This window comes from Lutra lutra, chromosome 3 (assembly GCF_902655055.1).
Source record: "Lutra lutra chromosome 3, mLutLut1.2, whole genome shotgun sequence".
In the NCBI taxonomy this organism is placed as follows: Eukaryota; Metazoa; Chordata; class Mammalia; order Carnivora; family Mustelidae; genus Lutra; species Lutra lutra.
Genome location: NC_062280.1, coordinates 129,620,301 through 129,647,980, shown reverse-complemented (window position 1 = coordinate 129,647,980; position 27,680 = coordinate 129,620,301). Strand labels below are relative to the sequence as shown.

The following is a 27,680-nucleotide window of genomic DNA, read 5'->3' as shown; positions in this document are numbered from 1 at the left end:
TAGTTTTGTGTGTTATTCACGCTACAAATACAGATTGTTTATTTTCTTGTTTTAAAAGAGACAAATCAAAATTTTTACAAACAAGAAATATAACATGGAAATCATTTAAGAATTTCTCTGGGTGGTACATCAGGTTTCATCAAAGATGATTAATTATAACCAACTTTTTTAAATCTTCCTGTAATAATTTGAAAGAGGAAAATCTATTCCCCAAATCTACAAATGAAACTCAATTTTATGGCATAATTTAATGTCAAGGCAACAGGAACATGCCACCAAAAAAGAGAACAACGTGAAAAGTAACGGAGTTTCAACATAGGCATAAGATAATATCCACATGGGGAAAATATTTCACAATATGTGGACAATAGACCCTAAACTATTTTTATGGTGTAATCAAGGGATCTTGGAAACCACTATAAACTGTGCCTTGAAAAGAAGCTTGATGTATAGCTAGACCTCAAAAATTGGTCACAATCTAGAATTTATCTGGAAATTATCTGAAGGAAAATACCATCATTAATTAAGTGGCTATTATCTGCTAGGCACCATGCCAGGCATTGCAGATAAGCAAAGAAGTAAGGTACAAACATGTAAATAAATGTAACATGTAAATAAATAACATAATACACCATCACATCTGCAGCATTCAGGTAAAAGTACCATAAGAATTAAAGAGCCACAAATAATGCTCTTTGCTAATCTGGTTGACAGACCATAACATTTTTAAAAGAGTTACCTTTAGTTTAAATTCAAGTTGGGGTAAAACAGAGAGCAGCAAATGACTATCAATATTATAGAGCTCCAAAATTAAGTCAAAGACATGCTCTGACAAATCGCTGATAGATGTTTTTCCAAGCATCAGAACCTGATTAAAAAACTTTTAAGAAAGAAAATTTATCATTAATAGCAATGCCATAGATAAAATTAATTTTCTAAAATCTTAATTATCATTCAATTAAATTCATTATTATTCTATACAAACTCAAACAAGGGTTAGCAAAACATTTTCTAATAGTAAGTAGAAAACAACTACAGGCACATGAAACTTACCTCATATACAATAAAAGGTAATTTGTACTAATTTATCAATTAGCTTATCAATCAACACTCTACCTATCAAATGCACTTTTTTCCCCCATTATGGTACTTACTGTATTTTATCCTGTAATACGGTTCTATTTGTGTACATGTCTTAATTTCCCTACTAGATAAATTTCTTAAAGTCAAGGGATCACACCTTGTTCACCTTAGCATGTATGGGAGACAACAGCATTAAAGACAAAACTTTGCACCTTTCATAGATGGAGCCAATTCCATTTTTAAAATATGTAATTTTATAAAGGAAAACAACCTTTTTCTAATCCTCTGTCTTCTTTTAAATTCTGATAAACAGTATATATATATGTACAGAGTTTACAGCACTAATTAAAATCCAATTAAAAGCACACATACACGGAAAATCCAAATTTGAACAATTTTGTTTCCATCAGAAACCAGCTATAACTAGTTTCCACATTCAGATCATTTATCATATTACTACTAAAACTGGTAAAGATACATGGCATAATAATCCAGTTCCTTTCTATTTAAAGTCTTCAAATTCATAAAAAAAATTAACCCAGAGAATATACAACATATTCTCAACAGTATCTTATGTCTCTTCAAAGAAGTAGTTTAAGGATTTTTTACACCACATAAGCCCTGAGCGCTACTCTCAGTATCAGTTAATAAAACCTGACTTAATATGGGAAGTACAAAGTCAAATATTTCACATTTCTATGTCTTTTCTGCTTGCTTTAACTCTTAGGCTATTCTTACATGAAGTTTATGAGCCTATGAACCTATACAGACTACCCAGCTATGAAGGGGAGAAAAGAACAAATTCCATGTTACTATTCCTTTTTTTTTTTTTAACCAGTTTTAAAAGTAATTTGTTTGTTGTCCTTGTTTATCAACATTGTAGGAAAAGAATTTCATGACATCAAAGGTTAAATTCTCATTCAGGCTGAAAATTAAATGACTTTGTTTCCACTCACAAAATATCTCCTGCTTAAAAATAGTAAATCTAACCTTTCCTTAACAAGACCAAATAATCCTTTCCAATCTGGCCACCTTGTCACATGATGTAATTGTCCTCTTTATCAGTCTGGGGAAACCAAATTTGAAAATTAAAAAAAAAAAAAAATGCTGTAGTCTATTAAGTATGCCAAAGCATTGTCTTTAAAAGAAAAAAAAGCCATATATATATATACAGTGATTTAAAAATACTTTATTGCTGGGACACCTACATGGTTCGGTCGGCTCAGTGTCTGACTCCTGATTTTGGCTCAGGTCATGATCTGAGGGTCGTGAGATTGAGTCCCACGCTTGAAGCCTACTTATGATTCTCTCTCTGCCCCTCCCCACCTGCTCGCTCACTCACTCTCTCAAAAAAAAAAAAAAGAAAGAAAGAAAAAAAAGTTCTGATGAAAAATAAAATTACCAAGAAGTGATCCAGGCAGAAAATTTTTGGTCCCTATGCACTTTTTGTGTCTGATAGTTTGACCTTTTCAAAAAATACATACTTTTTAGTTTCTTAAGTTGTCAAGTAATGAAAATTTTTATTTTTTAAAAAATAATCTTTTTTTTAAAGATTTTATTTATTTATTTGACAGAGAGAGATCGCAAGTAGGCAGAGAAGTAGGCAGAGAGAGAGGGGGAAGCAGGCTCCCTGCTGAACAGAGAGCCCGATGGGGGGCTCGATCCCACAACCCTGAGATCATGACCTGAGCCGAAGGCAGAGGCTTTAACCCACTGAGCCACTCAGGCACCCCTTAAAAAAACAATCTATAATAACAACATAAAATAATAATCTAAAGTAATAACCACAGTGATTTAAGTCCTAAATATGTAAGAATCACTATAACGAACTTGAATGTGTCTCTATCATATCCCTAATAGTGGGAAAAAAAGTAAGTAAAAAAGAGATAGAAATGTGGTTATTATTACCTCAGTATCCTACCTGTACTTTTGCTTGCTAATTCTCTACTACAAAGATAAATGAATAATGGCTACTACATGTACAAGTTCAAAAAAACCTAAGAATTATTTTAATACTGTAATTCATTTCATCTTATAAGACAAGTTCACTAGGTCAAAGTTTGAGGTAGAAAAAAAGATGTATAAGGGAACTAAAGAGGGTGAAAGAAAGCAATTCTTAATGATGTCTTAGCTAACCATCAAATAAAGCAAGGAACAAGAAGAGATTAAACAATGGACAAAGTATGGGTAATAAAATACAGCTGGAAGTGTGCTCGGACCTTCTACTGATCTTGTGCCTCTCGCCCCTCAGCTTCTGATAAAGATAGTATGGAGAGGGCAGTTCTACCTCTGCAGGCAAAAACTAAGAACAAGCAATTAACATAAGATATTAGTGATAGGGAATTGTAAACACCTGAGATTCCTAAAAGTATTTCTCCGGTCCTTTTTCTTTTAGCTCTAATAATAAGTATTTTCAAACATAAACCTATGCTGAGAGGATAGTATAATGAACCTAATCACCTAGCTCCAACAAATACCATCATTCCATCTTGGACCTTACTTTTTTTTATTACCAATAAAATATTTATTTCCCCAATTCTAGAGAAGATATTAACATGGTATAGTGTTATTTGTTTTTGTTCCGTTTTTTGTTTTGTTTTGCCAGAAAAAAAAGTCAAAAAAATTTAACTGTTCCCCTAAAAAACCATCTGGCTTGGCAATACCAATTTAAATAAGTGACCACCAGGAGGAGCTCACCTAGTGTATCTAATAGGCCATGGAGATAGTCATTCAGATGCTCTTAAAGCAAAGGAAAGGGGAAGGCTAATTAATCACACATAAATGCTTAAGTCTGGGTCTACACAATTCAAAAGCCATCAAGTCAATAATGAAAAAAACTCAACCCACTCAGTCCAACCAATTTATTCTGGCTGATACCCAAGATTCACAAAACTAGCAGAAATCATTATTTAGAATTCCCTGCCAATTTGGAGTATTAAGATAGATTACACAATTTGTCCAGGTTCTCAAAGTTCACCCTCCAAAACAATTTTCTTACAAATCAAATACATTTTTCCAAATCGTCATATGTTTCGAATTATTTAAGGCCATAAGCCAGAAACAAAAACTAAGATTTACCAAGATGCTGTTCTATAAAGTTTGTTACTTTTCCAAAGCACATCTTTTCATGATGTATTTTATATATGAATTTCATTTTTTATATACTACAGGAAATATGCTCCTTCAATAAACTTCAAGCAAATACGTAAGTGATTATAAATGACTTTCTCACTTTTTTCCAAGAGACAGACTTACATCCTTTACATAACTGAAGGTGGGTGAAAGTGGAAAATAAGTAGAGAGAAGTGTTACATAAGGCACCATTCATGTGAATACTTTCCATATGAATGGTGCCCTCTAGAGTTGTGCAACTCAATAGAACTATGGAGAGAAAATAAAACTTAAGCTTTTATCATTGAACCTATCAACTAAAATATATTTCTTCCGAAAATAGCTAAAAGATGGTCAGTTGTAAATAAGCAGATTTGGGATGATATTGGAAGGGCTCATTTCATCTCAATTCTTTCCCTTTTTCGAAAAAGGTGGAGGTACATGATAGCAAGACAGACAACTGTCACCAAATTGCTACCATTCATACTTGCCTTCAACTTTAAAGTCTTGATATTAGTTCATATCTATTTCTTGTATAAACGAATTTAACCTCCAAAAAGCTGTAACTTCCCTGAATAATGAGAAGTTCCATATGTTTTACCTAATTACATTTAGCTCTATTTGGAACATTAGAAACAAATAGTGTATCTTGTGAATCAAAATAAAAGTTATTTTAATTCTTAGGCAATTTCAAAGAAGCAAATGAATGAACAAACAAGATGCTAGCTAACCTTCCATATAATAATAAACAAGAATAATTTTAAATAAAGAGAAAGAAAATATATCATTTAATGATTAAAACAACACAAAATTTCAAAGTATGTACTACCTGCCAAAATTTTGCTTCTAGCTATCTTTAAAATGTTGGCTAATCCTTCTGACAGTCAACTACAATAAAGACTTACATTGGTAATATATGGTTCAATAGCTTGAGCTGTCCTCTTCAGTAAAGCCTTTGCCAAATCATACGCTTGCTTGTTTAAATTCTGAAAAACATAAACAATATCTATTAGACATCTCTAACCATGAAAAACAAAATATTACCTGTATTCCAAAAGGTACTCCTGAGTAAATGAATGGGAAAACTAAAACCCAGAATAAAAGAGAAAGGAAAGCCACTTTTCTTCTTTTAAGACTGTGAAGTGCGTTAGCCTGACGATTCACAGACCTGCACCCCTGGAGTAAATAATACATTATATGTTAATAAAGATAATTAATTTAAAAAAAAAAAGACTAACTGGTCTACCTAGATGATAAGATCCCTTCCAAGAAAGGATAATTACATTGTCTTCCAATCTCATTCACAACATAAGGTAAACCACACAGAAAAGACCAATAAATGTTTATTAGAAGAGGAGACAGTGATTCTAAACATAGTCCCGAAGTCAAATCAGTTCAGCTGAGTACAAATACAGGTTGTTTTACCCAGATCCAGAAGAACCAAAATATCCTAAGAGAATGAACTGGATTCTAATGTGAACAAGAATGGGGGGCTGACAGGTGGGGAAAGACAAGAGTTTGGGGCAACCATGGAACAGGAGATTTACTCAAGCACATCTCAGAGCACAGATAAGGTCAATGATACAAGAAACATAAGAAACAGTAAAATATGAAAAGAAAAAAGGTACAAGAAAAAATATCTTAAGAAAACATGTTTCGGGGCGCCTGGGTGGCTCAGTGGGTTAAGCCGCTGCCTTCGGCTCAGGTCATGATCCCAGGTCCTGGGATCGAGCCCCACATCGGGCTTTCTGCTCAGCAGGGAGCCTGCTTCCTCCTCTCTCTGCCTGCCTCTCTGCCTACTTGTGATTTCTCTCTGTCAAATAAATAAATAAAATCTTTAAAAAAAAAAAAAAAAAACATGTTTCTAAGAGATTCTGATAATGACAAAAACAATCAAGACCAAAGATCTAAAGGAGAATTGCCATTACGATTTAAGAACATTACAGAAAACAGGTACACTGTAAATACCCTAAAACTCACATTTAGCATATTTTTAGATTTACCTGCATTGATGCTTCCATTGAATTATTTCATTTCTAATTGCTGTTCAGTATTTTATAATATACTATACCTTATTTACTCATTCTCCTGTTCACAGACATTAAATCATATGTCTCATACATGTTCCCTTTGCATATAAGAAATAATTTTCTGTAAATTCCACCTCTGCCATTTTTCACATGGGCTTTTTTATCCTTATTTATTTGTAGAGTTTCTCTATAAATTCTACACACTAAACCTTTGTCAATTTTGTGTAAAACATATCTTAGTCTACATTTGTTTTTTCCACATTGTTCATGGTATTTTAGAGACAGAGAAGTTTCTTGACTTAATGTCACCGAATATTTCAATATTTTCCTATTTGGCTTGTGCTCACTGTATCTTTCTTAAGAAATTCTCCTCCACAATGAAATTTAGATGTTGCTTTATATTTTCAAATAAAAATTTAAAGATTTGTTTTTCAGATTTAGATCTTTATTCTCCCTGTAATTTATTTTTATGTATGGTATAAAATAATATTATTTTCCATATGGATTTTTGTCCTAAAACCAGTAATTAAACAGTCCATTATTCCCTCCAGTGACCTATAATATACACACTCTCAAGTTTCTATATAACTATGGAGCCACTTGTAAATTCTCCATTACTTCCATTATGTCCCTTTGTCTACTACTGCCTGATTATAGTCAAAGGGATATATGGAAACAGTGTCTTAATACCAGGAGGTAGATTAAGTCTCCACTTTCTATTCCTCTTCAAGAATGGTTAGCTATTATTGGCCATTTGCTCTTCAATGTGAATTTAAAATCAGTTTGTCAAATCACCCGCACACCTTCAAACTTTCTCTTTGACTGGATTATCTATTCCTATGCAGAAATCTGGCATAATTATGATACTGAGCTTCCTATCCCATAAATATAACAAATCATGGAGCTAAGCTAAGTCCTTATACTTTTTAGTCAACTATGATTTAACATAAAGTTGCACATTTTTGTGAAATTTCTAAGCAGCTCAAGTCACTGTTAAAGCTACAAATTTATTAAATTATACCAACGGCTTTTCATATATTGAACTTATATCTAGCAACCTTGTAGAATTTTCTTTGTTCTAGAAACTTATCTGTATATAGTTTTGTGTTTTCTACAGTCATATTACCAGCAAATAATTTCAGTTCATTTCTTCTTTCTGATCCTTTTATCCTTTTTATTTATCTCATTTTATTTCACTAACTTAAGACTCTAATTAATGCTGATTAGAAATGTCAGTGTTGCCTTTTTCCTGAGAAGTGTTACTAAACTTCAAAAAAATATGCTTCAGCATTTCACCATTAAGTACTGTATCATACATGTCCTTATCACTCTATGGAAGTGTCTTTTTATTTCAAATCTGCCAAGAGGTTTTATCATAAATCATACTGAATTTTATCACATGCCCTTCTTCTACATCTATTCTTTTTTCTTTGATCCATTAACTTACACAAATATCTTAGTCTATTGTTAACATTTTCTGTTAACCTATCATATATTCCTAAAATAAAGCTAATTTGCTCATTAGCAATACTAGTTTATGCCATTCCAAATGCTACTATTTTATGTTGAATTTATGTGATTGTAACTTTAAATTAAATTAGCCTATGATTCTTCTTACTTGCTTGGTTTTGTCTAGTTTCCCTATGAAGATTATATTCCACTCATAAGGCGAATTGTGGAACATTTCTTCCTCTTCTATAATTTGGAAAAGTTTGCTTGATATTAAGATTGTAATACTACTCAAATGATTAGAAGGTAACTCCTGATTCAGTTTAAGTTCTTCTGTGGTAAGTCTGTGTTCTGCTGCTGTTGCTTTCATTATGGTTGCTACTGTTGTTTAGGAGGAAGGGATTTTGTTCATTTTATGGATACAGTATTTAAAACCAATTAGATTTCTTTTGCTGGTTAAAGGTTATTCAAGATTTTCTCTTGAGACAAGTTTGGCAGGTTATATTTTCTAGGAATTTCTTTTACCTAATTCCAAGTATGTTACCATAAAATATTCTTCATGGAATTATCTTTTTATTTTTTTAACGTCTGCTGTTCCCATTTCATTCTAAAACTGTATATTGATCCCATCTCCTTTTTTCTGATTCAAATTGCCAAGGATTTGCTTAATAGATTTTTCAAATTGCCAACTTTGAGATTTTGTGAAATGTCACTGTATTTTTTTCTTTTAAAAATTTTATTTGAGAGAGTGTGAGAGAGAGAAAGAGAGCATGAACCAGGAGAGGGGCCAAGAAGCAGATTCCCTGCTGAGCAGGGACCCCGCCCCCGCCCCCAATGTGGGACTCAATCCCAGTACTTCAGGATCAAGACCTGAGCCAAAGGCAGACTGAACCACCCAAGCACCCATCACTTTATTTTCTATTTCACTGACTTCTGTATTTCATTCTTTTCTTCCTTACATACTCTGTATATTCTGATATTTTTATAACTTCTTGAATTGGACACTTAACTAATAAAATTAGACTTAAAAAACATTTTAAGTTATATCCCACAAGTTTTAATATGTATCATTTTAATTATCATTTCTAAATATTTTATAATTCCCATTATGATTCTTTTGATAAATTATGGTTGCTATAAATTTGTTTTTGCTTCAAATCCTCAATATTCTTATAATCTACTGATCTACTTAATTTATAATCACTGAGAGAAGTGTTAAAATGGCCCACCAAATAGTAAGTTTGTTTCTTTCTCCTTATAACTCTTTCAATTTATGCTTTATCTATTTTCAGCCTATGTACGTACAAGTTTTAATATCTTCCTAAGAACTAAACCTTTTATCCTTCTACAAATTCCTTCTTTACCCAGTAAAGACTATTACATCTAACAACAGTACAAGCTGCTTCAGTTTTCTTTCAGTTAATACATTCCTGGCAAGTCTTTTTTCCATCCTTTTATTTTTTTTAAGATTTTACTTGTTCATTTGAGACTGAAAAGATACAGAGGGAGAGCATGAGCAGGGGAAGAGGCAGAGGCAGGGGGAGAAGCAGGCTCCCTGCTCAGCAGGGAGCCCACACAGGTTTGAGTCCCAGGACCCAGGGATCAGGACCCAAGCCCAAAGCAGACGTTTAGCCATCTGAGCCACCCAGGCACCCCTTTCAATCCTTTTAAAAGCTTTCAACCTTTTTGTGACTGTATTTTGTTCTTATTTCTTATTGAACAGCTGGATTATTTTCAATCAAATCTGACAATCTGTTTTAAATTGTAAATTTAGACCATTTACATTTATTGTAATTCTTCTTTTTACTGTAATCCTGAACATTTTAATATAAATACTTCATTTCAAGTTAGAAGTTAATCAATAGCTCTATACTCCTGATCACCACCCAAATTAAATCACTCATTAACTCCATTAAGCCACTCAATCTTCTATGTTATTTGTATACAGTAGTTCTGGGTCATTTTATTAATCTCTTTAATTAATCATTATAATTATTGCTGCTATTTTTTATAAGTAAGTTCTTATTTAAAGCATTTCTTCGTTCACCATTATTTCTTCCTTCTTGCTTCTATTAATTCAATTTCCATCATTCTACAGTACTCACATACTAGTCTTGCAGGAAGAATCTTGACAAGTGAATATTTAATGTCTTAATTTCACTCAAATTGGATATACAATTGCACACACATATACACACAAATGCACATTTTTTCTTAGCACTTTTGAAGTATAGTTCCATTATCTTCTGGCATATCTATCCTTGCTACTGAAAAGTGAGCAGTTTAATAATTATTCCTTGGTGAGAACTATGCCTTTTCTATGTGCTTTACAGATTATCTCTGGTTTGGCATTCTAAGATTTCTCCAGGATGTTCCTGGACTGGAATTTTTTTTATTTATTCTTCTCATGACACTTTTTCTACTTGACCCATAAATTCATGCTGTTTCAACAGTTCTGGAACATATTAAGCAAATTCCTATTTAAACATTTCTTCTCCACTTTCCACTTTGTGTTCTGCGATCACTACTAAATATATTGGTCCTTCTCATTCTATTTTTCATGTCTCAGTATCTTTTATGTTTCCTTTATCTTACTTTATCTATGCAATTTCCTCTGATCTATCTCCTAGTTCTCTAAGTATCTTTTATAATCCTACAGAGATCTTAACTTCAATGACCATTTCTCATTTCTACCTTTTTCCTAAACTTCTCCTTTCATATATCTAGCTATCATGTTTTTAATTTATTTATGTCTTTGATCCCTTTAAGCATTTGTTATCTTAAATCCTTTTAAGGGTATTCATTATCTTTATATATCATCTGAATTTTTAAGTCTATTTGCAATGTCTGATTTTCAGCATTGATGGACTATTTTCTTTAAGAATTTGAAAATATAAATTATGAGGTCATTTACATTGAAGCATTATTTGTATGAATGTCATTTACCTAAAAAATTTAGATTACACTTTGCCAAAAAGGTCTTCAGTCTGCAGATCTTTATACTGGTGACTATTTATTCCCTCTCTTTAACCTCTCTCTTTTCTCTATTTCACAGAATCACTATTTCCAGCTGTATACTGAAGAATTAATCATGTTCAAAGAACATGACACACAAACATACATTTTGATTAACATCACCCAGGGAAGAAACACTGTCATCAACATATTCTTTCTACAAATTAGTAAAGACTTCCCTTTTAATTTCACCCCTCCTCTCCATCTACACTTCTGCTGTCTTTCACTTAAGGCTTTAACTGGTTTCAGCACCTCCTGACATACAAAGTTACGCGATAGCATCTAAGTAACTATCACTCCTGAAACATTGCCTATGCAAAACTGAGCTATTACAGATATTTTATCACATAAACTATATCTATTTAATTTCATTTTTAACTATAAGTGTACCATGTTTTATTAAACATGACTAATCTTAATATTAATTAAAATAGAGTCTCCGAAACAAAGGCTAAAGCAGGAAAAATTACATTTAGAACATAAACACAAACTCTTGACCTTAAATTAATGGGCTTTAGACATATTTCAGTATATACTCTACTTACCTTATGGGCAGGTACCAGATTTACCAAAACTGTATCCAAAAGCTCCTGAGATACTGTATCACCTTCACAAATTATAGAACTCATGAGGTCTACCATGTGCATATGAACTTTCTGATTGTGACCATTGCTGAAATTCAAAATAGATTATTTTATTTAAATTGTATAGGATTTACTCATAACATGGTGTTGACAAATACTACACTTTATAAAAAATGATATTAAAATATTAATTAAATCAAATTCCATATATTCCTTTAAAGTTTCCCTTTCTCCCATATCTTACAGTGGTATCAAAATATATTTTTAAACTCATTTCCTGGATTACTTTTCCCTAATTTTAACCAGTCTCACAATCAAAAATAATTAAATCAAATGCTATCTTTAGTTTTACCTTAAATTCAGAAACTCAAACTGCTCTGAAATTAATTCTAATAGATAATATTAAAGAATACACAAAAAACTCAAGTTTTATATGAATCAAGATCAGTAATATTTAATTAAAAGATAAAAATATAATCCAAAAATATTTTTATATTGACTATAGATTGCCTTATGCCACTCTTGTATATACCCTACAACACAAAATTGATTAGTTCTATCCATTTTTAAAACATCTGTAAAAATGTTAGAGTTCCTAAGTTACAACTCTCAGCCTGCCAAATATTCATCATAACACACAGTTGATGCATATTCACCTGTAAGTTCTAAAGGCTTTATACTTTAAAAAAAAAGTTACATGCCTAGTAAAATAAACTTACTTTATAACTGAAAATAATGTTCTGTATAATTGGGTAAAAATTTCATTGCTATCTTCCAACTCAAAGCATATGTTATATGACTTGACCCAAGCAATGTTCTAAAAATAAGAAGTAAAAAAAAAAAAAAAGAAAGGTAAACACTTCAATTAGTAAAAATATACAAGCACAAAAACCAATTTAAAATGTCATCTCAAGATATATTGCTTACCTCAAGTAAGTAAAAATACCTATTGAACTGTGGGCTCTTTGTATCTTCCAGCCCCTTTAACTGCCTTGTTATAAACATAAATATATCCTTCAAAAAAAGAGAGACAAAGGATTATTTAGATTATGGATCCTAAATGAAAATATCCACTAACTCCTAAAGCTAATTCAGCATTCATGTGTATCTACCAAGGTAAATTGTAAAGAACCGAAGAGGGCTGGGGAGACAGGACTATATATGGCTGGAACTTTTTAAAAGAACCTTATCATATGAAAACACTAAACATCTTATTAACCTTCACAGGAAAATAGTAAATAATTTACCATCATCTTAGAGAATGAAAAACTTCATCTTAAAGCAAGTTAAAAAAAACCAGACCCAAAAACTAGTAAACCAAAATTTATCCTATTACCAGTGTAACGAAGGTTATATTTTATAATGTTATTAGTATTACTATTACATACTGATAACAAAGATAATACTAATAATGTGACAGACAGCTAATGAGGTTTGCTAGAACAGCACTATATAGGTAATTATACAGCAAAAACACAGTTGAAGAAACTTAAAATTCCAAAATAAATCACCAAATGAAAAGATAATAGATCACAGAAACAGAAATTTTAAAAAGACCTATAGAACTTAACTTTCAAGCTTCCTACCTAATCATTATAATTACTTGCTTTTTCCCACCATTTCTCAATCTATCTCCATCTGTCGGCTTTTGATTTTTTTTTACTACATCCTCCTTTTGTACATGGACAGAGGTAGGTTCAATGTCCCTTTAAGGCAAGTTTTATGGAGAGGATGTTCTTAAAATTTTGGAAAAGGGTAAAATTACAAAAGCTGATTCTGCAAAGCAATCATGCTAATCAATAAATATAAATAATATTAAATAAATAAAAAGAGAAAAATGTTTCCCTTGTAAGTAAAATGATAAAGAATATTCTTAAAGGAAAAAATATGCAGTTAATGACTAGCTTTTCAAAAAAAAAATTATGAAAAGTACGTCCTTTAAAAATGGTCACTTTGATAGTAGTACTGTACAAAATACATCTTTTGTGAATAAATCCTCCTACTGTGACTACAAGAAAACCAAGTGCCACAATGTCTACCTGGAGATAGAAAGACAACAGTCACCCATTTATAACCTCTCCAACAATCACTGACCTACACATGAAGCCAGGTGTATAAAAAGGGTTTTCTGATAACAATACTTACAGTGGAAATATAAGCATCAAAGTGTCACAATTTTCTATTATTGCTACTGCAGACAAAGAAAAATAAAAACTTTATGCTTATCAATAGTGAAAAAGAAAAAAGAGGCATTTAAAGAAGACCAAAAAATCGGACCAGAGAAAGGAAGATACTGTAAATTTTTCAGCTTTGGAATAATTCCAAAGACTCTAATTTAATTGCAGCTACTCAATATTCTTCTTTATAAACTGTCCTGTTATAAATAGAACAGATGTGTAGGTATTCTTTTGGGAGGACTTTTTATTACCCCAAGGCCCTGAGATAGATCACTGATTATGCAAACTGAGAAATACACAAGGGGTAAAAGAAACCTGTAGCAGCACTCTTAAATTAGACCTTCCTCTTCCTAAGAATGCCGACAAGACACTAGTAAGGAAGAGCCCACAGGCCATCCCCAAATTAGAGATTTATAATTAGAAAGGAAAATACATACCTGGGTATACAACTTGACAGACCAGCTCATGTTATCCACTTAAACCTCTGACCATTCTCAAATTTTACATTTCAACTCTACCTTCAAGTGACAAATACTGTCACTGTCCTGAGATTTTTACCAATTAAAATATTAAACAACCATGCCCAAACCAGTTTGGGAATTCCACACTGGAATTCTGTCAGACTTGATCAAATGAGCAGGCTCCTCACTCCCAATTATCAGGGATCATATCAGGACTCTTTTTCACCACTGTAAACCCAGTTCCTAACACATAATTAACAACAATACTTGTTAAAATAAAATAAAGCTAAATTGCCATCATTTTCTCCACAATGGCAGTAATAATCTTCCTATACACTCATTCCCTAACCCACAATTTTCACAATTATCTTTTTTTTATTTTTAAAGATTTTATTTATTTACTTATTTGAGCGAGAGAGAGAGAGAGAGAGAGAGAGAGAGAAAGGGAGAGAGAGCACAAGCTAGGGGGAAGGGCAAAGGAGGGAGAGAGAGAAGCTGGACTCCGGTCTTGATCCTAGGACCCAGGGATCAAGACCTGAGCTAAAGGCAGCCACTTAACCAACTGAGCCACCCAGGCACCCCCACAATTACCTTTTATTACTACTGGTTTTTCTAGTTTTCTCACCTATTTTATTCAGTATCTTTTTGCACAGCTCTAGTTATTTCACACTTTCTTAATTAATAATAGATTAATCATGCTATTCCCCTTTTTTCATCTTTTAAAGATTTTCCAATCATATGGCTTTACTTACAACTACTTTAACCAAGTACTAGGTGTCTTTTCTACCTTTTCATTAAAATTTTGTTCACTGTATTTTCTTCCAAACAATTCACATCACACACACACACACACACACACATTAGGATTCATAGTATAAATTCAGGCTTATACTACATACTATGTTTTAAATAATGAATATAGGCTTCAGCATAGATGTTCAAAAGGGAAAAGGAAGTATCCCCCCACCAAGTGCTATTGAAATAGAATTAATGATAATATAAAAAGTATACTATAAAAAGTATATGCCCTAATCTACTTCTTATCCTAAAGATCAAAACCTGTTTTAGAAAAGTAAGTACTAAATGAGGGGTGGGGGAGTTCTATGGAGAAGAAGAAGAGGAGGAAGAAGTTGTTTAACAAAAGATTGCTACAGTCAGTGTCAAAGAATCTGAAGAAATTATCTAAATACTTTAAGTCCCATTTTAGTTAGATAAATGAAAGTATCAGTCAATCTTGAAAATTCTTTAAATCAGTACTTGCCTTTAGTTTATCAGGGGACGTGTAAGGAGCTTCAGGAGCATAAATCCTGAAAATATCAGCAAGGCAGCAGGCTACCAGTAAGCGAACATCTTTGTCAGGATGCTTAAGGAAAAAATCTGAAGCAAGATGTAAAGCTAGGTTTAAATATAGCTCCTTTTCTTCTTCAGAGTCCTGGTCCATATCCATGAAAGTTTTCACAACCATCTATTCAAAAACAGAATAATGAAATCATGAAATCCTTCATGCAAAAATAGTCATTTGAAATAAGAACCATATGAATTACAAAAATTAACTTCCAAATAAATAATATACAGTAGTTTTCATTTTTCCTCTGTTAAGTGTCGAGAGAACAACATCCTTCAAAAACTACAGGAAAAATAACTTCTTTAAAAGACTTTAAAAGACCAAGATACTTTTCATGTACCCATCCTATCTGCTAACCGATAAAAAATTTAAAACTAGCCTTGCATGGCATTTCTGGTCTCACTTTTACAAAAGGACTAAAAGGAATATGTCCTTCTTAAAAAGAACAACCCCTTTTTATAACATACCTACTCCTTTTACTACACTTAAGAAAAAACCCAGGAAAAGAAAAAAACAATTTATTTTTCCATCTGACCCATAAACCACTCCAGATACATGGACTTATATAGTCAGCTAAAAAAGAATAAACAGATTTAAGAAAGGATGATGAAGATGTATTCCAAAACATTAAAAAGCTACCACAAAGTGACTACCATAGCATCCAACAAAATATTTCTTGTGCCACGGTAAAAGAGAACATGACATGGACAGTTTCTTAGTAGGACTCAATGGCATGAATGAAGTAAGCAGAAAGAACCTATAAAAAATGTTTCCTTTTTCAAAAACATTTACATAAAAGAAGTAGGACAGAAATAAAAACGGTGAGGAATGGTACCAGTTGAATTCTATAAAGAGCTTTTTCTAATTTCCGTATTAGTTGTCACAATGAACCCTCAGTCCATACTATGCTTACCTCAGATGAGACTTTAAATTGACAACTTGACAGGAACATACATTTAAATAAAACTCTAATGGAAAGGTGACCATCTGGCATCCACTAGGTGGTGCTGCAAATACTAATCAACAAGTAGGACTGGGCACCGACTATCAATATCTAATGACTTAGTCCTTGAAAAATACACAGATTTCTACCCTGCGTTAGAGCTAGATTCTATTGCCTTGCTGGGAAACAGTGTTTCTCACAGGGAAGACCTCAGTTCTACTATGCCAGATGCCAGAACCAACTGTAGGTTAATTCTTCCAGTCTGGCACTATAGTTAGTTTAAGGGTACAAGGTCCAGGACTACTCTCCTACCTTCTTAAGTTTATTCTTTTAAGATATATGTTTGACGGTATAGGCATATCATGAAAAGAGGCAAAGAAAAAAAAAAAAAAGACCTACATGCAGGAAGCCATTTCTTTTTCTAGAATCTGTTCACAAAGAGAGATTCAGTATATTTTGAATAGAATGTTATAGGAAACTCTAGAAATTATATAAATAATAAATAATGACCCTACATGTTAACTGTTTTAATTTATAAAACTCACTCCTGTAATTGTACATATCAAAAATTACTGTCAGCCCACCATTAAAACCTTTTTATATTTCTCTAAGAAGGTTGCTAAAAATAATGGGTAAGTGTAAATTAGGAAAATAAATGAAGAAAAAAGTATATTAGCCAGATTACTGCTAGGCATAAATGTCTAAAAAATAATGAAAACATATTACAAACACTAAGTGTGAACACTGTGGAAATCATTCCACCAAAACTAACAACAAAGTTTACACAAGGGCTAGATAATAAGAATTCCTCAAAACCATCTACAACTCAAATGGTGTTATTAAACTCAATTGTTCATGTATAAGTCATCTATTAAAAAAGATGTCTGAGGAAATATCATCTCTAAAAGTCAGGAAATTTTAATCAACTTAGAAGTATAGCTTCTGCATTTGATAGTTTCTTCGTAAACAACAGAGATGTTTACCTATCATTGTTAAAATAAAAACTAATCTGAGGTAATCAAGTATTCACTCCTCTAAAAATTCAACAGGTCAAGAGAACGTACATACAGAGAAAATTAAAAGTGTCACATACAAAGGATATGTAGCTTCACTATTTTTAACAAAATATACACAAGTTCCTAACAAGCACATATCGGTAATTTTAATCTGCTCAAAGGTGTCTTTTCCTTGGAATAAAAAAATCTAATATCTGACATTCTAATATCTTATGCACAAAACTAAGACTTTATGGGAAATTTAGGACTATTGGAGTCCTTTTCTTCTAATAAAAATAAACCATGAAGCAACAACTATATGACAGTACTTTGCTTTAAAGAGGCTCCAGGATCTTCAATGATTAATTAATTCAGGTTTTCCAGTCTTGAAATAGGGACAAATAATAATGTATCAGGCAAAATTAATGTCTAGGTAGATATAATTTAGAAGGGAAAAGATGCTCAAAAATAAAGAACAGCTCAACTAACTGATAAATCAGCTTAGCATTCTGGTTAGCCACTCTGCTCCTTTAAGCATTTTATAATCACAGGGACCAACCATCACTGCCCTGAAGAAAAGGTAAAATATTGTTTAAACACATATAAAGAGACTGAGCCAGAGACCACTCATCTATGGAAGGTCACCATCAATCTTGATTCACTGCTGCATGTCAGAAGCAGAGACAGAAGCTGAAAGTAAAGCTCTTTAACCTACTCCAAAGTAACTTAAAAGTAAGTAATGCTCAGTACAAAGACTTAAAACTTCCCTTCTCAGATTAAAATGATTGTTGTTTTAAAATAAATGAGATACAGGACAAAGAACTTTTATACAGACAACAATGAATGTAAGAGTACTACAGATTTATTCTTTATACCCAAGTATAGGTGGCCCTAGAAAAGCTTCACCCTTCCAGCTGCTCTCCCATTAACAATAGCCAAGGAAACCCTACAGTTCTTTACCTATTTCCACTCTCCTCAATCCCTTCCCTGCCATTTTTAGCTTTCATTTGCTTTTTTAAGGTGCCCTAACAAAATATAGCCCTATGTGATTTCCATAGGTAACCCCCCACCCTAAACAGATACCCCAAAACATAATTTTACTCACCTTTAACCGTCTCACCATCTCCTCTTTAGATATTTTATCTGAGATTTCCTTGACACCAGGAGGATAAGTAATTTTTCCATCATTGGTTCTTGTCTTTGAATGAGCCATGATGGAAATATTTTTCCCCCTAAAACAAGAAAACAGTTAGAAGCAAACAAAAAAACTGGCATAAACTAAGTAATAAACATGAAAGGTAACCTGTCCTCCCAACCAAATAATTTATAACTTCCTAATTTACAGTATCTCACTTATCTAATTAATGAAAAACATTTTATTAAGCACTTCCCCAATTTTTTTCAATTATATTTTCACTTCCATTTCTATTCATTTTAAGTTGGGTGATTTGCACTAACCATCCAACTACATAAACTATAAATAATAGGGGGAAAAAGCCATCCAAAACAAGCTTATTTTCTAAAGCACCACAAATTACTTGTCCCAAACAAAAGAGAATACAGGAATCCAAAGAGGTAAAAGGGGTACTGGAGCATTATATCCACTGACACCCTGAGGGTATTTGCCAACGCTGACAAATCTAGAATTCAGTTTGGTCGTCTTATGAGTCAACAGGGACAGAGGTAAATCTTAACCTGTCAAGATAGAACACCAGAGACCCTCCTGACATCAATGCACAATACTACCCCAACTCCAGAAAGATAACACCCGCAAAGATAAGCCAGAAATCAGTATGTGCCCATGCCCCCATCAATAGCCACTGGGAAGAGCAGAGCAAGCTGCCTTTGTACTAAGCAAAGCAACGTAATAACAAATGCAGCTAACTGATTTTCGACATGGGCCTGCACATTTGCAATGATTCACATTACCTAAGTTGTCCAGAGAACCTCAAGACATGAACACAGTGACCCCTGACTGGTAGTACTACCAAGAACCAAATGTAAGTAAAATTCTACACCTCAAAGAATCCCCACCATGAGGTTTCTAGGACAATGAGCATTATCAAGTCAAAAATAATCAAGCACCTAAGGAAACATGACGCTATGTGCAAGAATCAGCAGAAATACCAGGCACCAAGACAGAACACACAAAGACTTCATATATTACAATTCTCAAACAGATTACAAAACTACTGTATTTATTGTTTTAAAGAAATAAAAGTCTAAAATAACTCAAGGAATAATTATAGAGAGCAAACCAGAACAGAAAGTCAAACTTCTAAAAATAAAAATGCAAAAACTAAAATTAAAAACTCAATGGACAAGTTTATTAGCAGATTAGAAAAAGCTATTAAAATTAGTAAACTGGAAGAGAAATCAAAAGAATATAAAGAACAAGAAAGGACAGAAAAGATTAACTTACGATTCATGGAAGTACCAAAAGATAAATGAAGGTAGAGGCCCTATCTGAGTAGAACAGCATAAAATATCAATCCATAAATTCAAGAAGCCAAACAAAATTAAACTCAAAATAATAAGAATTGTAGAAAACAAACAAAACCTTAAAGCAATCATATAACTTTGAAAGGAACAGTTTAAACTTGTATGTCAGCACAATGTAAGCCAGAAGACAACAAAATGTCATCCTCAATGTGGGAAAAGAATATAATTGCAAAGCTAAAGTTTACATCCAAGGAATATAATTTTCAAGAACAGGATGAAAAATACAGACAAATTAGCCAAACAAAAATTGGAAGCTATAAGTAAATATAACACTTACAACATTGCTTAGCACATACTATGTACTTTACACTATACATATTTGATATATATAATCAGGTTAAAAAACAAGATTTTAAAATTTCAATATAAAGAGTTTACATAAAACATTTAAAAATATATGGATATGAGATGCTGAAAGTAAAAGGAGGAGATAATATACCATGCAGACACTAAACACCAATTACAAAATGGGCAAAAGACATGAACAGACATTTGAAGAGGGAATTCAAATGGCAAATAAGCATATGAAAAAGATGTTCAACACCATTAATCATTGGAAAATGCAAATTAAAACCACAATGAGATACCATTATATACTATTAGAATGGCTAAAATAGGAAATAGCAATAACATCAGATATAGCAAGCAAGATGTGATGAAACTGAATCTAGACACTGCTGGTGGAAATGTAAAATAGTACAACCAATAGCTGAAAATAATCTGGCAGTTTCTCATAAAACTGAACATGCACTTACCAAACAAACCAGCAACTGCACTCTTGAGAATTTTTCCCAAGAAATGAAAGCCAGTGTTTATGCAAATCTGTATAGGAATATTTGCAAAAGCCTTATTCATACACCTCAAAACCAGAAGCAATCCAAAGCCCTTCAATGAATAAATGGTTAAACAAACTCTGATAGATCCATACAATGAAATACTACACAGCAATAATAAGAACTTACTGAAACATGCAATAACTTAACTGTCCTTATGCTTATTGGAAAAGCCAATCTCAAAAGGATACACGCTACATGGTTTCATTAATATAATATTCTCAAAATGACAAAACTACAGACATGGAGAACAGATTAGTGGCTGCTGGAGTACACAGATGAGACTAAGAGGTAAGCATTATGGAATTCCTTTATAATTCCATATCTTGACTGCTATACTAATGACATGAATCTATATACAGGATCAAACTATACAGAACTACACAGAGACAGAAAGAGAGAGAGAAAAAATATTATGCAAAAACTTAAGAAAACTGAATAAAATCAGTTATCTAATTAGCAATATTATATCAGTATCAATTTCCTTATTTGATATTGTACACTTCAGTTACATAGTATGTCACCACTGGCAGAAGATGAGGAAGGGTTACAGAATTCTGTGTACTATTTTTTAACTTTATACCTATAGCAAAATAAAAAGGTTTAAAAGCAAAGCAATCAACTGTATTCATATGGATAGCAAATAAAAAGTTTAGAAATGCAATTTACATAGAAAAGCATAAACTATCTACAAGTTAATCTAACAAAAGATGTACTTTTACAGAGAAAAATCATTGACAGAAATTAAAGAAAACCTAAATAAATGAAGAGATATTATAGACTGGATTGGAAGTTTCAAATACCATAAAGACAGCAAATCTTCCCAGTGTTTACGTAGTCAATATAATCCCAACAAGCCCAAGTTTTGATTTTGAAAGAAACATGGCAAATTCTTTAAAAATTTATATGTAAATGCAAAAGGCCAGAAATAGCAAGCTACTTGAAGAAAAACACTATAAATGAATTTGTTCTCAAATATTAAAACCCACTATAAAGCTACAGTAATCTATTTAGATGATGTAGTACTTACTGGTGCACGGGGGAAAAAAAGGATCAGTGGGAAGTATTACCCTAGAAACAGATCCTTCATGTTTTATACATGAAATTTAATATATGAAAAACAGCAGCAGGGCATATCAGTAAGAAAAAAATCAGACAGAACAAAACGAAAAATTCCAAATATTGCCTAACATTTCAATAGTATTAAGTCTTCCAATCCATGAACACTGGATTATCTTTCCATTTATGTCTTATTTCTTTCACCAACATATTACAGTTTTCAGTATACAACTTTGACTTCCTTGGTAAAGTTTACTGCAAAGTAACTTTTTTCTTTTTGATACTATTGTGAAGGAATTCTTTTGTTAATCTCCTTTTCAGAGAGTTCACTGGTAGTATCTCAAAACATTACTGATTTTTGCATGTTGATTTTGTATCCTGCAACTTAACAGAATTTATTAGTTCTAAAAGTTTTTCATAGGGTCTTTAAGAGTTTTCTACATATAAGATCACGTCATCTGTGAACAGGGAAGTTTATTTCTTTTCCAATTTGGATTCCTTTTATTTCTTGCCTTTAATGCCTAAATGCTGGGTAGGACTTCCAGTACCATGCTGAATAGAAGTAAGTGGCAAGAGTAGGCATCCTTGTCTTGTTCTTGACTTTAGAAGAAAACTTCCTATTTTCACCGCTGAGAAATGCAAATCAAGAACAAGTTATCACTTCACTCCTGTTGGATGGCCATTATCAAAAAAACCAAAAGCTAACAAGTGTTGACAAAGAGGTGAAAGACAAAGAATTCTTGTACACTGTTGGTGCGAATGTAAAATGATACACCCACTATGGAAAGCAGTATGAAGTTTCCTCAAAAAATTAAATATAGAACTACCAGACGATCCAGCAACCCTGATCCTGGGTATATATACCCCCCAAAAAAAGGAAATCAGTAAGTCCAAGAAGTATCTGCACACCCATCTGCACTGCAGTATTACTCACAAAAGCCAAAATATAGAAAGAACCCAAATTCTCATCAATAGATGAATGGATGAAGAAAAAGAGGTTTATACATACAACAGAACATTACTCAGGCTTAAAAAGAAGAAAATCCTACCATTTGCAACATGAATGGAACTGAAAGACATGCTGAGTGAAATAAGCCAATCACATAAGGGCAAATACTGCATGATCCCATTTATAGGAGATAACTAAAATAGTCAAACTTAGAAGATACAGAAAACAGAATAGTGGTTGCCAGGAGATGAGAGGAGAAAATGGGGAGTTGTTATTCAATGGGTATAAAGTAGAGTTTTACAATATGATTAAATTCTGAGATGTTCCATACAACATAGCATCTATAGTTAATACAGTGTTGTACACTTAAGAATTAGTTAAGAGGGTCGATTTCACATTGTGTGTTCTTACAAGGACAAAAAAGCAAAAACACAAGGAAACTTCTGGAAGTGACTGTGTTTACAGCAAGTGACAGCTATGTGGTAATGGTATCATAGGTGTTGCATACAGTGTGTATGCAGTTTTTCTCTCTGTTATCAGTTACAGTTCAATAAACCCCTTTTTTAAAGATTTTATTTATTTCACAGAGAGAGAGAGAGCATGTGGGAGGGGCAGAGGGAGAGGGAGAAGCAGGCTCCCCGCCAAGCAGGGAACCCAATGTGGGGCTCCATCCCAGGACCCTGGGATCATGACCTGAGCCAAAGGCAGAAGCTTAACCAACTGAGCCACCCAGACACCCCAATACTCAGGAAATTTGCCTAAAAATCACTGAATTGTACACTTGAAATAGGTAAAACGTATTAATTTTATGCTATGTAAATCATAGCTCAATAAAGTTTTTAAAAGTTTAAATTTTTTCAAGTTTTGAGACGCTTTAATACTGCCCCTCCAAAAAATGACATCATACCTATATCTCACAGCTTACACAAAAGGAATTCCAGGTAGATTCATGGCCTAAATATAAAAGCAAAATATAAGCTGGAGATGGCAGCAGGACTGGTACAGATGATTTCCACCCACAACAGCCCCTCTAAATTCACCCATCTTGGTGTCACAGCACTCGGAATAACGTTACGAAAGGAAAGTTATTTTGCTTCTGCCACTGTGATCTGTAATAGAGCCAGACTGGCTTCCTATTTCCCAGGATTTTGCTCTTTAGTTAAAAGGGTTGTCAATCCCAAAGCACTTTCAACTGCAAGATCTTCAGGTTCTGATGACTCTCATCTGGCCCTTGCACCTCCAGATATATGCTCTCAAACAGTATGGCCTGATGAAGCTCTGGGACCATTTCAACCTCAGAATCAGAGATTCCAGCTTCCTGAGGACATAGGTTTTGATTTTCATCTCAATGGGAGCACATCACAGAAGAAAAGCCAGGTTCGCAAAACTTTACCTAATGTTCTAGCAGAATCTTTATCAAGTGAGACACGAGTTTGTGATGGCACAGTATGTGATTGAATTTCACAGTAATAATGCACCTGCTGAACAAGAAATCAGCAGTGCAGAAACTTACTTTGAATACACCAGAGTGTGCAATCCAGACATGTCCAGAATTGCTGCAAAGATATTTTGAGTCACTGTTTCCAGAAGGAGCTACCAACAAACTAATGATTCTAACTATAACACAGAAAACTAAGAATGATAAGACTGTTTGGAGCAAAGAGGCAGAAAATGAAAGAGAAATGCTTTTAGAAAAGTTCATTAATGGTGCTAAGAAAATTTGCTATGCTCTTCGAGCTGAAAGGTATTGGACTGACTTAACCGACCCATCATCTGGTTTGGTATACTTTGGAACACAGACAAACAACATTCCTTTTGAGACAGATGAACACTATTAACATTTAGGATTCTCTGTGGGTGATCTTGGCTGCTGTAAAGTGATTCATCATAGGCTCTGGGGTACCCAGGTGGTTGAGGAAGTATCTTCGCTAATGCAACACTAGACAGCCATTTTATGAAGAAATTAGGTGGAAACTAACAGTAATGTCAATTTATCGGCTATACTATTTGTATGTACCATTTGGGTTGATCTATAAACACTGTGAAAAGCTTCAGTTTCTAAAATTTACTTATTTCTAGGTATTTATTTAGACATTTATGGGTTTACAGCATTGGTAAGTGGCATGTGATTTTTACATCTCAAATGTTTATTCATACTATCACTGAATACATGTTGATCACATCCACATTGTATAGAATGTGATAATTAACATGTAACCAGGACATGATCTCATACTGCTATATCTTCCCTTTACTGGAAAAAACCTCAGTTTTATTTCTCTCTAAAAATAAAACACATATTTTGGGGGGGGGAGCAAAATATAAAACTTTTAGATGATATGGGAGAACTACATGACCTCAGGTTAGGAAAAGCAAGAACCAAGGCCATAGCTATGTTCCTTCAGCCAAAGAAGATATTTAGCAAAGATCCAGAACAAATCATTTCAGGGGAAGGTAAATAAATGTGATAGGATTCCCAGTTTTCCACAGAACCTGGAAGTCAAGAAAGTCTCTGCCTTGCCTTGACAGAAATAAAAGCTGATGCTGACCATTCCTAACAAGAGATAGACAATTATGACCACAGATTGCCACTAAAAAATGTAGACATGGTGCCTCTGTAGAATAAAATCCATATAGTCAAAAAATTTGTCACAGTCAAAAATTTGTCAAGTCCTTGTTACTTGCATGATTCTTTAGCAGTGACTATAAGGCAAAATGAATAAGACGGGTCTCAAAAATCTATTCCAAAAAATCCCCCTAAATAATTAAATCACAGTAAATTCTAAAATTATCCTAACAGAAATAACAATCTTAGAAAATACAAGATTGAAAGAAAGCCCACTTCTCTAAGTGAATGGAAATGAAGCTGGTAATAATATACAGAACAAAAAAAGGACTGAGAAGAAACAGTTCAAATGTGTTACTAATCTAGAGAAGAAAGTTCAGAATTTTTACTTAGGATCTAGAAGTGTGACTGAAGGAAAAGGTGGAAGGAAGTAAAGGGAGCTAAGGAGGAAAAGGTAAGAGCCAACAAAGGGGCAGGTCTACTCAGTATGCACTTCAGTTTTATAAATAACAGTATTAGAAGCACATCTGAAATACTTCTGTGAATATATATGTTTCTTCAGAAAAGACATATTTACTGGCTCTTGGCTACCAAGCAAACTCTACGTACCTTAAAAAGTCTCAAGTCTATAAGTCTATGTTTAAGTTTTCCCTGACATCTCCAAGCAGAGCAAGGCTCCACCCTCTACAGCTAAAAAACTGAATACATCATAATTAGAATTTATCATATTTAGTGAACTTAGTCTATGTCTATTTCTCTTACTAAAATATCAGCTCTGTAAGCCAAGGATTGTATATCATTTTTATGCTAGTATCTATTACAGAGCCACACACAAAGTAGGCACTCTGGAAATCCTTCCTGAGTGAATGACCAGAACTATTCTAAGAAATGGTGGCTACGACAGGGAATACAACCCAGAGAGAAGCAAAATCAAATACAGTAAAACCAGTTAGGAAACCACTACAAAATTCCAGGAAAGGAGGAGGAGCTGACTATAGGCAGTCATGGGAAAACAAGAAAATAGATTCAAAGACTTATGAATGATTTTTAAAAAGAAGTAGAAAAAAAATAATAGAAAAGTAGAAAATGATTACAAGATTCAAAGCCTTTGTTCTTTGAAAGTCAATTACTTAAACATTTACTGAGAATTTACTTGGGCAATATACCATGCTAGACACTAGAAATGTAATAACAAGCAAAACATAAAATCTCTGCCCTCATCATAATGGAGATAGGGAAAAAACAGAGAGAGATCAAGTCTCAGGGAAAAAATTTAGTCTAGAAGGCAACTAAAAATGTAGATCTGAAATTTTAGAGAACGTCAAGGGCAGAAAATATATTAGGACCATGTACAGCTCATGTTTTATGAATTTACAAGCTCAATTAAGAAAATGTATAGGATTAGCTAAGACATCAAGACTGAACCCTGAGGAAGTATATATTGATATGGGGAGGGGACAGAAGAAAAAGAGAATGTTGTCAGAAAAGGTAAAAAAGCAAAAAATAATTTTTTAAGCCTAGGAAAAAAAAAGTTTGAAGATGAAGGGGTGGCATACAGTGCTCATTATTTCAAAATACATACGACTAAAACATATAAAATGACCTCACCAAATACGGCCTTGGACCTGACAAGGTGATCTTTAAGAAAGAAGTTTCCAGAGAATAATAGGAATAAACACCAAACTGCAACGAAAGAGAAAAAAAGGTGTAAAGAAGAAAGAGGGAGAGGGACCAATGCTGAGGAAGAAGGGAAGGGTACAGGAAATAAACAGGATCTTCAATTGTTATCAGAAATAAAAAATAAGAGATAATGATATATAGCTGCTCCTCTTAGGCTTAACAGACTGTCAAAGAAGTTATCTGACAACTTATTTCATCTCTGTAGGATTACAATTATTTACACTGAAAATGAAAAAATAGTAACTGTACTTAAAAAATAATTTATATAAAATGACCAGTGTCAGAATACATTTCATCTACTATATACACTACAGAACTAAGAAAGGACTAATTCCTTTCTCCACTTAAAATGTACACACTTTTTAAGATCTTATTTATTTATTTGAGAGAATGAGCATAAGAGGGGGGAGGGCACAAGGGAGGAGCGACTCCCTGCTGAGCAGGGAGCCTGTGGAAGGACTCATCCCAGGACCCCAAGATCACGACCTGAGCAAAAGGCAGTCACTTAACCAAACTGAGCCACCAGGCACCCAAAATGTACACACTTTTAATTCTACCAATTTATAGCAAAACCATGATAATCCAGAATTTCCCTCCTTTCCAAGGGTAATGTGAAACAAATACTTTCAGAAAACAGTTTTTACTTTTATTATATGCAACATTTGTTATATTTACATTTTATGTCCAGTATGAACAATAAGTAAAATACAAGAAAATATTCTAATAATAAACAGCTTGTATACTCTTGGAATAAGTTCAAATAAAATGATCATTAATTAAAGGAAACATATCAGTATTTTTAAAAATCATACTGACAGTTCTAGGAACAACAACAAAAAAGTCAATGGTATTATTCTTCATTCTGATATTATCAGATGTAAATAAATGTTAAGATGAA

The 27,680-nt window shown here is 33.1% G+C and overlaps 1 protein-coding gene and 1 pseudogene across 6 annotated transcripts in view; one reads left to right on the top strand and one right to left on the bottom strand.

The window, feature by feature from the left end:
• The window catches only part of PDS5B (PDS5 cohesin associated factor B), a 195,502-nt gene that overhangs the window by 107,690 nt on the left and 60,132 nt on the right, over nt 1-27,680 (bottom strand). For all 6 annotated transcript variants that reach the window (XM_047723117.1, XM_047723120.1, XM_047723121.1 and 3 more), the window contains exons 2-8: nt 18,299-18,425; nt 15,172-15,375; nt 12,200-12,286; nt 11,992-12,089; nt 11,234-11,360; nt 5,100-5,180; nt 740-880 (exon numbers count right to left, since the gene is read on the bottom strand). In XM_047723117.1, coding sequence (XP_047579073.1) covers nt 740-880; nt 5,100-5,180; nt 11,234-11,360; nt 11,992-12,089; nt 12,200-12,286; nt 15,172-15,375; nt 18,299-18,406 — 846 coding nt within the window. In that variant the 5' untranslated portion in view covers nt 18,407-18,425. The remainder of the gene's footprint in view (nt 1-739; nt 881-5,099; nt 5,181-11,233; nt 11,361-11,991; nt 12,090-12,199; nt 12,287-15,171; nt 15,376-18,298; nt 18,426-27,680) is intronic.
• On the top strand, nt 23,506-24,716 carry LOC125096292 (methylmalonic aciduria and homocystinuria type D homolog, mitochondrial-like; annotated as a pseudogene).